At 35.1% G+C, this 15891-nt stretch overlaps 1 protein-coding gene across 1 annotated transcript in view; it reads left to right on the forward strand.

Annotated features, from left to right (window-relative positions):
* The window catches only part of LOC140757137 (dopamine D2-like receptor), a 135648-nt gene extending 122662 nt beyond the window's left edge, over positions 1 to 12986 (forward strand). Inside the window, exons 2-8 of the mRNA XM_073092676.1 lie at positions 6257 to 6366; positions 7513 to 7765; positions 8411 to 8598; positions 9003 to 9113; positions 9810 to 10022; positions 10645 to 10856; positions 12524 to 12986. Coding sequence (XP_072948777.1) covers positions 6257 to 6366; positions 7513 to 7765; positions 8411 to 8598; positions 9003 to 9113; positions 9810 to 10022; positions 10645 to 10856; positions 12524 to 12738 — 1302 coding nt within the window. The 3' untranslated portion in view covers positions 12739 to 12986. The remainder of the gene's footprint in view (positions 1 to 6256; positions 6367 to 7512; positions 7766 to 8410; positions 8599 to 9002; positions 9114 to 9809; positions 10023 to 10644; positions 10857 to 12523) is intronic.
* The last annotated feature ends 2905 nt before the right edge of the window (positions 12987 to 15891 follow it).

The raw sequence follows: 15891 nt of genomic DNA on the forward strand, positions 1-15891 counted from the left end.
CATCATCATCAACAACCCATTACTGCCCCCCTGCTGGGCACGGGTCTCCTCTCATAATGAGAAGGATTAGGCCATAGTCCACCACGCTGGCCAAGTATTGGTAGACTTTGAGATATTTTTTTTTCTATAAATCTCTCAGGTATGCAGGTTTCCTCGCGATGTTTTCCTTTATCGTTTAGCAAGTGATAATGAATTTCTAATAGACATACCTTTGAAAAATCAGAGGTGCCTGGGATTTGAACCTCGGACCCCTCGATCGAGAGGCCGAGTTTCTTAACCACTAGGCTATCACTGCTTTTATATTGCAGATGCAGTTGATATTTCATAACTCAAAACAAGACTGAATATTCCAAAAAAGTATTTAATAACTGAGGTACATATTAATAACCTAGCATTATGTAATCTATAGGTATATACAGTGTGATGTGACTGTAAGGTAAGAAATTGTCAATCTTCGGTGGCGGTTATTGCTGGTTGGATATGTTATTATTAATAGCATTTTCAATTAATGATCGTTGATAAAAACATTGGATGGATTGATTATTAAGAACGGGCGTCAGAGTGTCGATTGGACGGGAACAAAGCCCCTTTGTAAGAAGCTGTGCTTCAAAACGTCAGCTACACTCTAGAACAATAAGGCGCAAATGAAAAATTAAATGCTTAATTTTTTGAGCAATGCGGAGAGATGAAAAAAAGGAAAGATAATAAAAGGATGAATTTATCTTAAAAAAATGACCTACCTAAAGTAACCCAATTTAAGAAATATTTGTTTAAAACAGCCGTATTTTAGGCTAAGACCCCTTTTATATTAACAGACAGTGAACGTGTCGTATCCAAGTCGTATCAGACAAAATTGTATTTTTGTATTCAATATTTTAACAGGCATGACCTGTGTCTGCGCGGTTGCGTTACTCATAACATACGATAAGATACATACACGACACGATACGATAATTTTGGATTGCTACGACAAGTGTCTGACACGTTTGAAGATATAAATGTAGCTTCGGGATTGCGGGCGGCAAGAGTGGGAGCTCGAACCGCCCGACCAGCGGCCCCGAGAAGGACGGCGGTATGTGTGGTCGCATACCGTCGTACGCACCAAACGGTGTGGCAAGCGACTAGCTTACCTGGGCGGAGCCCGACGGGGCAACGCACTAAGAGGACTCCGGTTGCGCTCCTTTGGAGTTCCCGGAGCCCTCTACGCAGCGCCGAGGACGGCCACCGGGGGGTTTTAGTACGGTAAGAATCCCACGTAACTGTGTCGCTCCCACGGCACCGGGTTCCTATCTTTTGAAGGTTTACCCTTCGATAACAAAGAAAAATATATAAATGCAGCTTGAACAATAGAACTTCATGTTATTATAAAACTATGTATAAGCAATACGCTATCGACATCATCATGACGTGCCACAATTTATAAAATAAAATTTAAAAAAAAACAAATAGAGAAAACAATAATATTTACATAAAAATAAAACTTTTAGAATATTGTGTAAATCAATACATTAAAAATTCAAAACACGAAGCAACCATTATATGCACTTATTCTGGAAAGCCATTAATTGCAATTTGCAATATCGCCTTAAAACGAGATCAAGTTTCGAGTTGGTTTTAGGGATGTGAAAAAATAATCGATTTTTATTAATTGATTCTTAATGGTGATAATCGAGTTTTAATGAACTGATTATTTTTTACATGACCACTGTTTTAAATGGGTTAACGGCCATACGCTGCTACCTACAATTTGAGAGTAAAAGTTTTTTCGCCGTCCATTTTTGAGTTCAGTTTCAAAAATTGATGGTTAAAAGATTATTTCCTCTACAATACTTAACCGATTTTTTATATTTTGAAGAAAGTAAAATCGATTATTAATTAATCGATTTTCACTCGTTCTCCCATCCCTTGTTGGTTTATAACCTCGTTTGCACGCATTCCGAACACGTACGGTATCATACGTGACAGTATTATTTCAAATTCAAAGGGTAAAAAGCTGTATTAAAAATGATGGGTATTTGCTGAGTGGATTTCTTTCTGAATGTGGGTTTGAATACGCTCAAACATATGGGAAGTTCATGGGTTACACGATCGGAATATTTATACCGATCAATTTTATTAAAAAATATTATGGCATATGTACATCAATAACCCTTATAGTTATTTCTTGTTTCAATGTGAAAGTACAAAAAATCACGCTTTAACAGTTATTGAAACTAAAAAGCAATAATTGTTGCAATCTAGTAACTTTGCGATGAACTTTCTCTAAGGCGCTCGAACAATCTCGCCTCGAAAATCGTTATTCCTAAGGATGTTGATGGGCAATGTTTTTGACAATTCTTCAAAATTTTGAATCAAACTGAACGTTCAAAGTGGATAGAAATCGGGTTCAAAGATTTCGTTACATAGTTACATACATACATACAACCCAAGGTAAGGAAAGCGTGTTAAAAAGTCAAATTTTAATAGGCTGACAGATAATAAAATCGATGAACTGTTTGACTTTATGTAATATATACTTGGGCCTAAAATAATGGCTAAGGAAGGTATTAGGTATAGTCAAAATAGTAATATAAGTTATTACGTTATTTTGGTAGAAATATGAAAAAAGTGTTCTCCAGTGTAAATAAAGTTGTACACTTTTCATCAAGTAATATTATATGACCACGAAGGCACCACCAAGCCTATTTCTGCCTAGTAACAGCAATTATAAGGCCTACTGTAATCTAGTTACGACCACTGACAAAACATTTATTTGCGACCACCTGAAGTTTAGTTTTCTTGGCTTTAGAATACTAGTAAACTTTCATTTTATATAATTCTTACTAGAATGCGTTATGGACACATTGTTACCATATAACTTAACCCCGAACTCAATAATAGGGGTGAACCATTCACCCGTCCTCTAATAGACCCTCGGCTTCGGCACTCCTATGCAATTGGCAGTGGCTTTGAGACCCGACCAGCATCTACAAATTCACTTATCGCAACCCTAACACTATATAATATGGTGCACTTTACCATGACCGAACTGTAAATCTTATTTGGGTCACATCTTCCTTGAGCCAAATCTACATACATATGGCATGGCACTTCTAAGAAGGCAGTAAGAGTGGTTCTTGCCTGATCTGCCCGTGTGTCTATGTTACGAAATGCCTTCAAAGTAACCAATTCGGAATGTTAAATATATTTAATAGATAGATATAATAGTAGGTACTACGATTCCGATTAGAATATACATGTCTAAGTTTTTTTTAATGTAAATAAAGCCTAACATTTAAACACGCACATATAGTCACCTTAAGGTTACCGCCATGGATCTCAATTGCAAATTCCGTTAGCTATTACTCCTAAATTCTTATTTAAAATGTCTCATACGACAACAGTGCGAAGTGGTCTTTTTTCAAAACAGATTAAGCAGCTCTTGACACTGTTGTCATAAATGAAATAAAATATGAACTAAGTTGTTTTTTATGACCTTCATATTAATCATCAAAATTGAATAATCATCATCACTATCCCATTACTATCCCACGACTGGACACGTGTCTCTTCTCAGAAAGTCAAAGAATTTAGCCATAGTTCACCGCGCTAGCTAAGTGCGAATTGGTAGTCTTCACATACCTCTGAAAGCGTAGTACGTAGAAATAAGACAAGCATCTCAACAAACAGATAAACATAATTCTTTGTCATAACTTAACCCCGAAATGAATAAAATGAAACCAATAAAAGAAATACAAAATCATCAGCATTTTACCCAAAAAGTTAATCCAAATTGAATATTTCAAATCGGTGAGCAAAAAATTAATACAACATCTATAAGCTCACGCGATATTAAATCAAAAATAAATAAAACGTTGCGAATTGAAATCGCGCGGGGAATGTCAATCGCTCTCCGAAATTGGATCGTCCGATAGCCACTTACCGGAATATGGACGCGGTTTCTCGTTTGACATTAGTACACATTGCATTTTAATCCGTACAAAGAAATAAAAATAATGTCTGTGATATAAAATATTTTTGTAATAATACCTATACGAAACTGCAACATTTAAAACACTGGCTAATCTTGAAAAAGGATGAGCCGTTATGGACTGTATTTCAAATGTTTGCACCAAAAATATGACTTATAACTAAAGGATAATGCCCATGAAAGTATGGACCGCCGTCCAGAGTTGCATCAAATTGAAACTTGTTGTGGACGATGTATAATTAACCAAATACTACCACCAATAATTATTTTTTAGATCAGCACCTGGGTTCTGAAGTTAATTACCGAAATGTTACATAACCTCAAAATCAAAAATATCCGACGATAGATTGATGGTCGGTTTTAACTGATAGTAGGTACCTATAATGTAGTTCGATTAACATATTCCATTTACTTTTAAAGGTAGTAGGTAAAAAAACCTAAAATAATCCTAAAAACCTAAAATAAGGAATTTCGAGTATAAAATACCGCCATTTTAATTTTTAAGAACAACAATCAACTTTTCGTCTTATTTTATCTTAAATGGAACCCTCTTGTTCAAAGAAACTATTTTGATCGACAAACTATGTAAAAAAATCAAAAGATAATTTTAATATTACTTTCATTTTGATGCATGAGAAAAATCATTAGTCAAAACACTAATAGATCTTATTGAATTCCGAGTATAAAATTCCGCCATTTTAATTTTTAAGAACAACAATCAACATTTCGTCTTATTTTATCTTAAATGGAATCCCCAGTTCAAAGAAACTATTCTGATCGATAAATTATGTAAAAAAATCAAAAAATAATTTTAATATTACTTTCATTTTGACGCATGAGAAAAATCTTCATAATAACAATGATTAGGGATGCAGAAGCTGATTGTTACGACCTCCTGATAATAGTGAAGGTCTTTCTTATTTCATAATAACAGCGTAGCCAGAAATAAACGTTTCTATTATGTCATACTATTTATGTTTTAAATATGTATAAAAAATTAAAGCAATCAGTGGGCCTGACCTGGTTGACCTGGTGACCTGGTGTTAAGTTAAGTTTCTCTGTGACAATAGTGTAGTGTTCGTAGTCTGTACGTTTCAAAACTTTTGACACAAAATGCCAATTATTTTTGATAAAACTTTGTACGTACGTACGTACGTAGGAACGTATTTACGAAGTTGTACTTACAATAAACGGGCTAAAATGTACGTGTAGTTTTTATTTCTTCAAAATAACGCGTAAAAATGCAATATCTTACCTGTATTTTCACGTTTAAATAGTGGTATCACATAATATTGTACCGTCTTTTTATGCCATAAGGATAAAGAAAGTGTAAGGTCTAAAACTCGAGTCGTCAGCGTATTTTTCGATTTTATAGCAGAAATATCCCGATACCGGCTAAAAAAATTACGGTTTATGTCTAGAGGGTTTTTTCATAGGTATCTGTAATTTATGTTTACTGACTCATTCCTATATCAAGCATCTTCGATATAGGGACACAACTACATAGAAAATAAAAGTATGGCAGACTTCACACACCTTTGAGATTTACTGCAAGAATTTCTAGGCGATGTAGATTTCCTCGCGATGTTTTTGTTCACAGTTATAACAAGTAATTAATTTCTAATACGCAAAATGCACATAGCTTTAGGAGGCCGATATTTTTGGATTCAAATAAGGCACTTACAATTGTTTTGCTGTAATTATTATTTAACCCACAAAAACAAATGTTTTTGCTCGTTGTAATAAAACGACCTTCCGAAGCTTTTATTTTTATTTACTTATGAAACTAGTAAAGTACACAAGGTACATTACGGAGCTAATGCAGCTACCCGGCGTCCGGTGTCACCGTCGCCATTAAGCGCCATTGTCCCCCATCTTTTGTGTACTTTATGCTTCTTGCCAAAAGGTGTCCGTTTTACTTCGCAAATTGTATCTATTGCGGTATTTTGTTTGACTTTTGCTGTATCAGCTAAACTTATGAGGAAATATTAGGAGTATTTTTTGTTATACGATCCGCAGCGTTCTAAGATCGATCTCCAGTCAGTCAGATCTGACCGATGAAGTTAGATGTCTGTCTTGGGTGTGGGTATTTGTGTATTCGCATTTATGTGCGTACGGCGATTTGAAAACTATATTTCATTTCCTGACGCCTTATGTTCATTATATGGGTTAATATTGTAAACACGACATTCTTGTACTCATTTTGATATTCAGATTCTAACATTCTGATATTAAATACATACTCTGATTCTGATTCTGATTTTACATTTTGGTCTTTGTCGACAGGTGCACGGTTCCTGGGGGCTGCCCGCGTTCATCTGCGACGTGTACATCGCTATGGACGTCACTTCCTCCACTTCCAGCATATTCAACTTAGTCGCCATATCTGTTGATAGGTAAATATTACTATTGTTGGTCCTAGATCTATGATAGTTGCCTATCTTACCTCACGCTATTCTACTATATATATTAGATACGCAAAATGTTTCAGCTTAGCGGTGCTTAAATTTACGCTATACGGCTGAATGTTAGACAGAGTTCTCTGTGGTTTGACTCTGGATGCACCACCGCCACAATTATTTCTGGCTAATAACAGCAGTGTTAAGCGCTGCTGTGGTCTGATTTGAAGAGTGTGAAAAGAAGACATGCAACGGATCTTGTCAAATTGTATTTTACAAATGTAAACCATAAGACTAAAGATATTAAATATGTAAATCGTATCTTAATTTCAAAACCTAATAAAAAGTAAGGAGTTCATAACTATTAGGTAAATATCAGAAAATGTTCCACATTACCATAACATCGTGCTGACCCTAAAGCTTCGAGGACATTACGTCCGCGAGCTCACATTAATCATGGGACAGCCATTGAGACAGTATAAAGGGAAATCACGTAGGCCCATGTGTCACTTTACGACCGACCATCTCGGAACTTACATATAATTCCTTGGGGATACTTCGTTTTGGAAACGTGCTGAAGGTACGCTACGTATTAAATTGAAACGACTTTTGTTCTTATGGATAATAAGTTATACACCTTTAATAACAGGGTACGTGATAAAGTAACCTAAGGGCTAAGAATTATGTGACAACTTTATGATCTTTCTGAGACAAGTCTTATTCCTAGTGGGAGGCAACGCAATAGACGACCGACTTTTGGTAGGAAACATTTGCGTTGAGAGGTATAATAAACTATAGGACCGTTCAATATTATTCTGGAAAACCAATAATCTTTAAAGAATTAAATTTGAACGATGGTAGGACCGGTATGGTCTGAAAGAAAGGACGACACTATTTCTAGTATAAAGCACTGTTTGCGTTTCGATGGACATATAGGGCGACTATCTCAGTCCTCAGGGGTGTCGCTGAATCTGGGTTGGCTTCAAGTAGACCCTCTATTCCAGATGGAGTTGATTATAAATATCTATGGACTAAGTGGTCACTTACCATCAGATTGAAAACATAGCAATACTTTTTTGACTTAAGTAGGTTTTAATCATACTACCAGAAACAGTTCTGTTATTCGCTTTTCTTCGTTCTCAGGTACATAGCAGTAACCCAGCCAATAAAATACGCGAAACACAAGAACAACAGGCGCGTTTGGTTCACCATCGTGCTGGTCTGGCTGATCTCTGCTGCCATCGGAGCACCAATAGTTTTGGGCCTAAACGACACCCCCGACAGGAACTTCGACGAGTGCCTTTTCAATAGCCAGAACTATGTGCTTTACTCTTCACTCGGCTCCTTCTACATACCTTGCATTATGATGATGTTCCTCTATTACAATATATTTAAGGTAAGCGAGTACCGCTTCGGAATTTGTCATTAGGCAAAATGCTCTAATTGCAAAATTATGCAGTCTATAAATAAAAATGCTCGGAGCAAATTCTTCTTAATTATTTTTCATTAAAATATTTTAGTATTTTTTAAGAAATTTTGTAGAATAATGTAGCAGTAAAATAATTATCTTTTTCAGGCATTGTGCTGAATTCGTTTTTAAAAGCTTTTATGGTTTTAAATTATCATTTAAATATCAGAATACCAAATGATGGTAATAACTTAGTTAGCATGAACTTAATACTTAATGATATTCTACAAATTGGGCCTTTAAATGAGCCTCTCGAGAACCATAAAATTATCTCTAATAAAAGTTCTATCACAATTACGAATATTTAACTCTAAAATACAGCTTATTTGTCAAATGAGCCGTACCTATTAGTCATAATAGGTATTTGTATTCTGAAATCTCTTAAAATTCATAGTTAGCTATTAAAAGACAAAATGTTTTAAATCTTACAAAGTGATGATTCTATAGTAACAGAATGTAAATGCAGACTTATGTTTATCAAACTTTGTAGTCGTCGTTAGAATTTGCCTCTAAAATAACTCAGTTAATCACGATCGTTTTTCAGTTCGTTTTCTAATTAAACTCTCCCCACAGGCCTTAAGAAACCGTGCAAAGAAGCAACGAGCAGCAAAGAAGCCACCAGTAGCGGGTGATCCTATGACGGGTGCCACCACAGCCGTGGTCATAGAGAATGTAGCGCAGACCAGGCAGCTGGAAACTGCGTTGGACGACCGACCCACAAACACTGGGTCAGGGAGCAATGAAGATGATCATGAGGACAGGTAGGACAGTAAAATCTAACTTATCAATAGTAGTTATAATAAATAAGATATTTTTGATCAGATACAAGGTATTATGCACTGTAAGACATTTTATGATGATATTTTATGCATGAATTTAGTTAGTGATACTCGAGTAGCAAACGAGCATGATGTTCATTTAATGATTAGTAGCTAAAGCGTGTTTTATATCCTCCATTAGAGAAAATCAGATTCAAGACTAATGATTCCACGTAACTGGTGAATTTCGAAGACTAACTTACATTTTATTCTGACAATTCTTATATTGTTTGGTTTCTTCAATTTTATCCAGCATTTAGACTTCCGCTTTAAATTACTTCATTGCTATAGAGTAGTAATTAGTATGAAAAATATTTTAAATAAAACTCAAAAAACGATTTGTTTAGTTTCGACAAGCGTTCAGCAGAGCTGGAGGCTGATGCGGACGAGTGTCACGTGATCCCTAACGACAAATCCACGGAGTTTATGCTCGCCACCGTCACTGAAGAAACCATCAGGTGGAGATATTTTAGATGATCTATACGAAATATAGTTCGATACTAAAATTAGCACTAACAAAATATTTAGAGATCTGATCTACAAAAATATATTAAAAACAAAAAAAAACTCCACTGTTTAAAAATACAGCATATGTCACTCCAACAAATGAAATAAATAGAACATCACCTCATAATATATTAAAATCCGTAAATCCGTTTAGGACGCAGAGCATTACAAAGGAGACAGACATACATACGCTCATACAACATTACCTTTCGCAGTTTTCATGAACGTTTTCTACACTCAAAACCTTACTAATGTATCTAGTTAATGTTTGCCACATGATGCCATAGACATAACATAAATAGATGGTTCATAATAAGTCTAACCAAAACAAGTACACAAGCATCGGGGTCCATGATATATGCCTCTAAATTATCGCTGTGATATCTTGGCAATGGATCAAACCCGCATTAGCACAGTAGACACATATAGTGCAATAACCACTGTGTCATTAGACACATGCAATTGTATGCATAATAGTTTCACCAATTTTAGAATGAAACACTCTTACACTATAATATGTTATCATCCTCTCAGGATTTAAAATATTTTGAAATAAATTCTCGCTTCCAGTTATATATTTTATGTATGAACTGCCCGTTTGCTACTCTGTATAGGAACCAAATAATAAGTAACTTTCTTTTCTGCAGAGGACCTAAGAAAATTTTGAAGTCACTACCGGACCCAAACGGCAACAATGACTCAGGGTACGCACCATCTAACCTGGAGGACACTATTCGGGAGCACGTATCACCCCCAGGATCCCCAGTAATAAGGGATGCAACGGTGTTGAAGAATATGAGCTGTGATGGTGCTAAGTGGAGAAAGAATGGGAAAACGATGAAGACTGAATCAGATTCTAGGTAAATATTATTCGAATACGCCTATTCCTATATTTATTTATAGTTCCTTATTTAGACTTATGCCTAGCTCTTTGACTTAAACCTGTATACTTATGCAATACTTAGTCTGAACCAATCATTTTCTAATCTAATCACAAGTCTTGTAATTGATTATGTGAGGTAGTTCCAATTGTATTCTTAATTGGAGGACCCTATCTGTCACACTTCAATATACATTTGGGTCTTTGGTCGTCAATAAGGATCGTATGTCTTAGAGATTGGATGACATACCAATTTTCTTTCAAAGTTCCATTTCCGACATGTGATAAAGTTTTTTTTTCATTATATCTATTATCAAAAGATAAATTATTAATATTAAATGCCATGTTCCGACAGTATGACATTATGTTTTATGCAGGGCTTTTATCACAGAGAGAAATGTTTAAGTCACGAAGGTGTAGGAAGGAAATTTGATATGCGATATTATTATAGGCATTAGAACTATTAATAAGTCGGAGACCAATTGATAATTCTTGTTTCATTTTTAATTGGTTACAAGTATCTAGTGGTTTCCAGTTCGTTTCATCTATTTCGCAAATTTTATGAAAGATTGATGATGTCATTGTTCTTCCTTGTTTTATAGGACAGCCTCGCTCGCTCTCCGGTCAGAGGACGACCTGGAAGCCAGCGTGTACGATGTGCGCGATGGCTCCACCTGTAAGAAGGAACGGAAGGCCAGTGCGGCGACTGCCCGCTTCACTATCTATAAAGCAAATAAGGCGAGCAAAAAGAAACGCGAAAAGTCTTCAGCAAAGAAGGAGAGGAAAGCTACTAAGACGCTGGCTATCGTTTTAGGTGAGACTAGATGCTAAATATCCCTCACCTTTATGTACTTCAAGTAATGAGTATAATCTTTCGAAGCTTGGCTGTCAACGAACTTAGTTCTGATTTCTGTCCGAGTTTGAAAGAAAATAGTTACTAAAAGCATTCAGTCCTCAGGAATTTTATCGCATTTTTGGACATCAGGTGCTCTAATCCTATATAGGATAGGCCTCATTATGTCAGATATTTAATACATTCCCCTAAAATGATTGAATCTTATTGTTTAGATATAACATTTAGCGATAAAACAATATTTGTAACTTTAACAAATATTTAAATAATCCTCTTTCAAAACAAATACACCTGACACCCTCTGACTTTCTATTTGTCGCTGTTAGTGTATATAAGACTTTTATTGTTTGAACAAATTGCTTTAAAGTTTATTTGTCTCTACAAATTATGCAAAGTCTCAGGATACAGCTAGTATATTTGTACAATGTAATCCCCTTAGCGTAGCAGTGCAATGACTTAATTGGGAGAGCGGTAATGAATCCTTGCACTGGCCATTAGGGGAGTAAAGACGCACTGATCTCCGCTCGGAGGTAATTACACCAAGTCCAAATGAGAAAATAATTATCACATTTATAGTTTAATTCTACATGTAAAATTACAAGTATTTGCAGATCACTTATTATTTATATACCGATGAGTAGCTACAACATCTTCCATTGATAGTGATTTATGTCAATACTAGCTGACCCGGCAAACTTTTTACCGCCTCAAAATCTATTTATCAAATATATTTCATATAAAATATAGCCTATGTTACTCGTAGCGTAATGTACCTTTCGAATGGTGAAAGAATTTTTAAAATCGGTCTAGTAATTTTTGGGCCTATTCATTACAACCAAACAAACAAACAAAGTTTTCCTCTTTATAATATTAGTGTAGATATTAGCAAGGAAGCAGTTAATGTCAACATTACGATTTATAACATTTCTCAAAACAGTTGAACAGTTATATAACTGTTTATGTGATCAAGTGTTCAGAGTCAAATTGGAAGTTTCTTTTAAGCGACAAAAATTTCTTATGGGCTCAAAAAGTTCGACTTTACTATCAACTTTGCCAACTTCGTAGCAATTTTCAGAACCTTTCGGCACAATTTGGGCATTTACGTGGAAAAGTGTTTGCAAAAAGTTGTACGAATTCAGAATAGTCCTTCCACAAGTTATTTCTCTTATTGAACTATAATTTTGCCATATCGTAAGAGGCGCACCTTCCACGAAACTCGGGAAAAGTTAGTTTCATCGAAACTTTGAGATCTTACACAAGGGTCTAAATTGTATCGAATTCTCGTAAAGTTTCAACTGAGTGTAACAGTTCAAGTGTAGTCACGTTGTAAAATAATAGGCCAGAGAGAATTGAAGGGAAATAAGTAGGTACGTAGAATTTGTAAAATTCGATGATTACAAAGATATGTAATTTAACAACTTCTTACGTGAAGTATAAATTCACTTTCTTGAATATATAACTTCAGTAATACTGTCAAATATTTGAAGACATTTTGTAAATGTCTCGAGATATCTTTTAAATAAAGAAAAAAAAAACAATTTTAATAAATTCTATTATGATTAAACCCAAATTAAATCTCAAAGTTTTTATCACTCTAGGACTCTATTAACCATGTTTTTTGGTTTCAGGCGTATTCCTGTTCTGCTGGACACCATTCTTCACCTGCAATGTGTTGGATGCCATCTGCGCTAAGTTCGGTCTGCAGTTCTCCCCGGGCGTCACCGTCTTCATCCTCAACACGTGGTTGGGTTACATCAACAGTTTCCTCAACCCCGTCATTTATACAATCTTCAACCCCGAATTCAGGAAGGCCTTCCGGAAGATACTGAAATGCAGTACCTAGCCCGTAGACTATTTGGTCGTTTTCACGCAGTAGATCTCTTTTTCCTGGACTGACTATAGAAGTGTCATTTCTAGTCCTTGTTTAGTCGAAGTGTAATGTCTAATGGATTGTTTGTAAATAAGGTTGTGACTTTGCGAAAGCTTTTAAAGTGGCTTTTCTTAATAGATAAATCAGAAATGTTACTAATGTTTCTTTAAAAGTATAAATATTCTACCAGAGGTAATAATAACTTAACTCCATGTATTTCAAGTGCGTTTGTAGGTCCCAAAAACATTTCTGTACGATACATCAATTATCATATACAATATAAAGAGTTATAATAAAATAACTACGTAATAATTACACAATAATAGTGTACTTGTGATAGTTACGCAGTTGAATCTTACAGATGTTTCTATTATTTAATTTTTTTTTTTATTTAAACAAGACTACAAGTGTGTTTTCCTACATCATTCTTAGAATTTAATTATAGCGAATGTGTAAGACAAATATATTTTTTGTTACGGCAAATTAAATCACTTGGTATACCTAAAAGAATCATTTAACAAAAATAGGTTCTTTGACAAATTACTAACACTTAAAAGCGTTCTCAGTATAGTATTTAATACTATGACAAGTATCATTTAAGCAGCGGAATAATAATGGGCTTTCAGAATACTTGAAGTAAGCTCTGGAATATTACGTGCAGGTAAATATTCATTAAATGTAAAATTTTCCATTACTGTTCCACTCGTTTGAATTTAAAGAAAAGCTTGCATTGTAATTTTCTTGCAAATACAAAGTGTTACTCACGGGATATTCTCGTTAATTAAAGCCTCACTACTGGTACTTTTATTTTTCAAAACACGTCCGGTCTTTTCAAAGTTCTTTGTTGGAGCTCATCAAAAATGTACAAATATTTGGAAAAAGATTTCACCCACATTTATGAAAGTATTCGTTTGAATAATATCTCTTTTAGACGCTTTCACACTAATTGCGCTTACTCATAAAATGAAACTGTGAAAAGATTTAAAAGCAAAGTTGACCACATATTTCAGCTTGGTTTATGCAGTATCATCAATTCTTGTTAAATATTCACTAGGGGCGATTGAATGAGTAATTTCATAGAATTTTAAGCTTAAATTGTTTGTGATTCGACTGTGGTGGGAGCATCGTTTAATTTGTTTCACAGCATTAATATTCGCAGGTTTTTAAGCGTTTCGCTCACACTTTATAGAGGATTAGCAAGAGATATTGACAGAGAATGCGATAGCGTGCTATGGAGAGGGCTATGCTTGGTATTTCGCTACGAGACATGATTCGCAACGATGAAATCCGTAGACGAACTAAGCTTACCGACATAGCTCTCAAAATTAGCAGGCTGAAGTGGCAATGGGCCGGCCACATCGCTCGGAGGACCGATAACCGGTTGGGAAGGAAGGTCCTCGAGTGGCGACCACGCGTAGGCAAAAGGAGTTCAGGCCGCCCCCCGACCAGGTGGACCGACGACCTGAAGAAGACAGCGGGAAACCGCTGGCTTCAAAGGGCATGGGACCGGTTGGAGTGGCGCCAATTAGGGGAGGCCTATGTCCAGCAGTGGACCTCAAAAGGATGATGGATGGATGGATGGATTGACAGAGGAGTCCGTGCTCAAATAACCTTAGTTCAGAGCTTTTGTATATTACATGATGTTCACTTCGATAGAGTGATTAAGAAACATGGTGTCATTTCTTCGCGAGGTAAAGAAGTCTCCATAAGGTAAATAGAAATGATGCCACATGGGCTTTGTACCTTTCTTGGAACAAGTTATACTTACATAATATAATACAGTTGGTAAGACACTACATACTATGCGGTTTGCCCACGATCTATTCTGCGGTTCTTCAGAGCTCGAAGCGAAATGAACAGGAGTACTTAATTAAATTCGTCTCTACTAAGTTAACTAAGGATGGTTGTTTAACGAAGTTTAGAATTAATTCAACGACATTAATGTTTCATCATCTACCGATTTCTCTCTCTTCTAGGAACGATTTACTCTCAGAATGTAAATGTTTACGGCATAATCCATGCTGACTCAATGCAAATTGGCAGAATTTCTAGCCCAGTAGACTAATCTCGGTTTGTAGATTAAAAAGTGTAGGTTGAAATACCAAGAGAACATGTTTTACTTTTATGCTTAGTATTTTTGAACATTATCTGTTATTATTTAACAATATAACATATAATTTTAAAGGAAAACATGATAACTAGATCAACGTTTAGTTACAGTATAAGTGAGCAGACATGCTCCGAATTCGCTGAATTCCATCTTCAATAATTCAAAGTACATAATAAACGGTTGCTAGCGCTTAGTCACATTTATATCAGGTTTTGGGAACTCTTATCGAATTACGTCATGAGTTTCTAAGTTCTTTAATTTATTAATACTTAACGTTGCATATGCACATAACATTTAGTCAAACTTACATATGCGGCGACCCTTATATTCAGGCGACGCATCTATGACCATTTGCAGGTAGAATCTCTTCTTAGTAGAGACTGCATGTCCCTTTGCTACGTTGACCTCATAAAGATTTATAAGAAAAAAGATGTCCAAAAAAGAAGTTACTTTATATTTAGTACTGGTACATACATAACCTAAGTATTAAGTAATCTATTAGAATATATCGATATCTTCAATAAAACTTTTTCTTGATCGTACTTCAGTTAACTCCAGATAAATTTGTTTTTAACCATCTTTGTACATAGTGTTTATGTATAGATCGAATAGATTGAGTGGATCTGTAGTTTGATTGATTTTTGTACATAGCTTTATTGCAAAATTGGCGAAAGCAATGTCTTAACGTTGTTAAACTAATTGTAGTGTATAGAATCTTAAACAACGAATTTTCTTCACCTTTTACACTTTCGATAAATTTTCAAGAGATCTATCTACTAAACGGCCAAATATACTATACTTAATAATATAAGTTCTATGATTTAATCGTTATAATAAATTATAAAAAGAATATTACTTTAACGTGATATTTAATCAGTATTGTAAATGGAGATAGCTGTAGGTAATAGCATATCAAAAATATTAGTTGGGAAAAGTATTGTAAGTTTTTACGTACCTATATCATAAGAAATAATTGTTGTAGAGATTGAAACGCTTACTGCTCATTAATTGAATAA

This window comes from Epargyreus clarus, unplaced genomic scaffold, assembly GCF_041222505.1.
Source record: "Epargyreus clarus isolate Ecla_fem2 unplaced genomic scaffold, WU_Ecla_fem_2.2 ptg000001l, whole genome shotgun sequence".
Taxonomy (NCBI): Eukaryota; Metazoa; Arthropoda; class Insecta; order Lepidoptera; family Hesperiidae; genus Epargyreus; species Epargyreus clarus.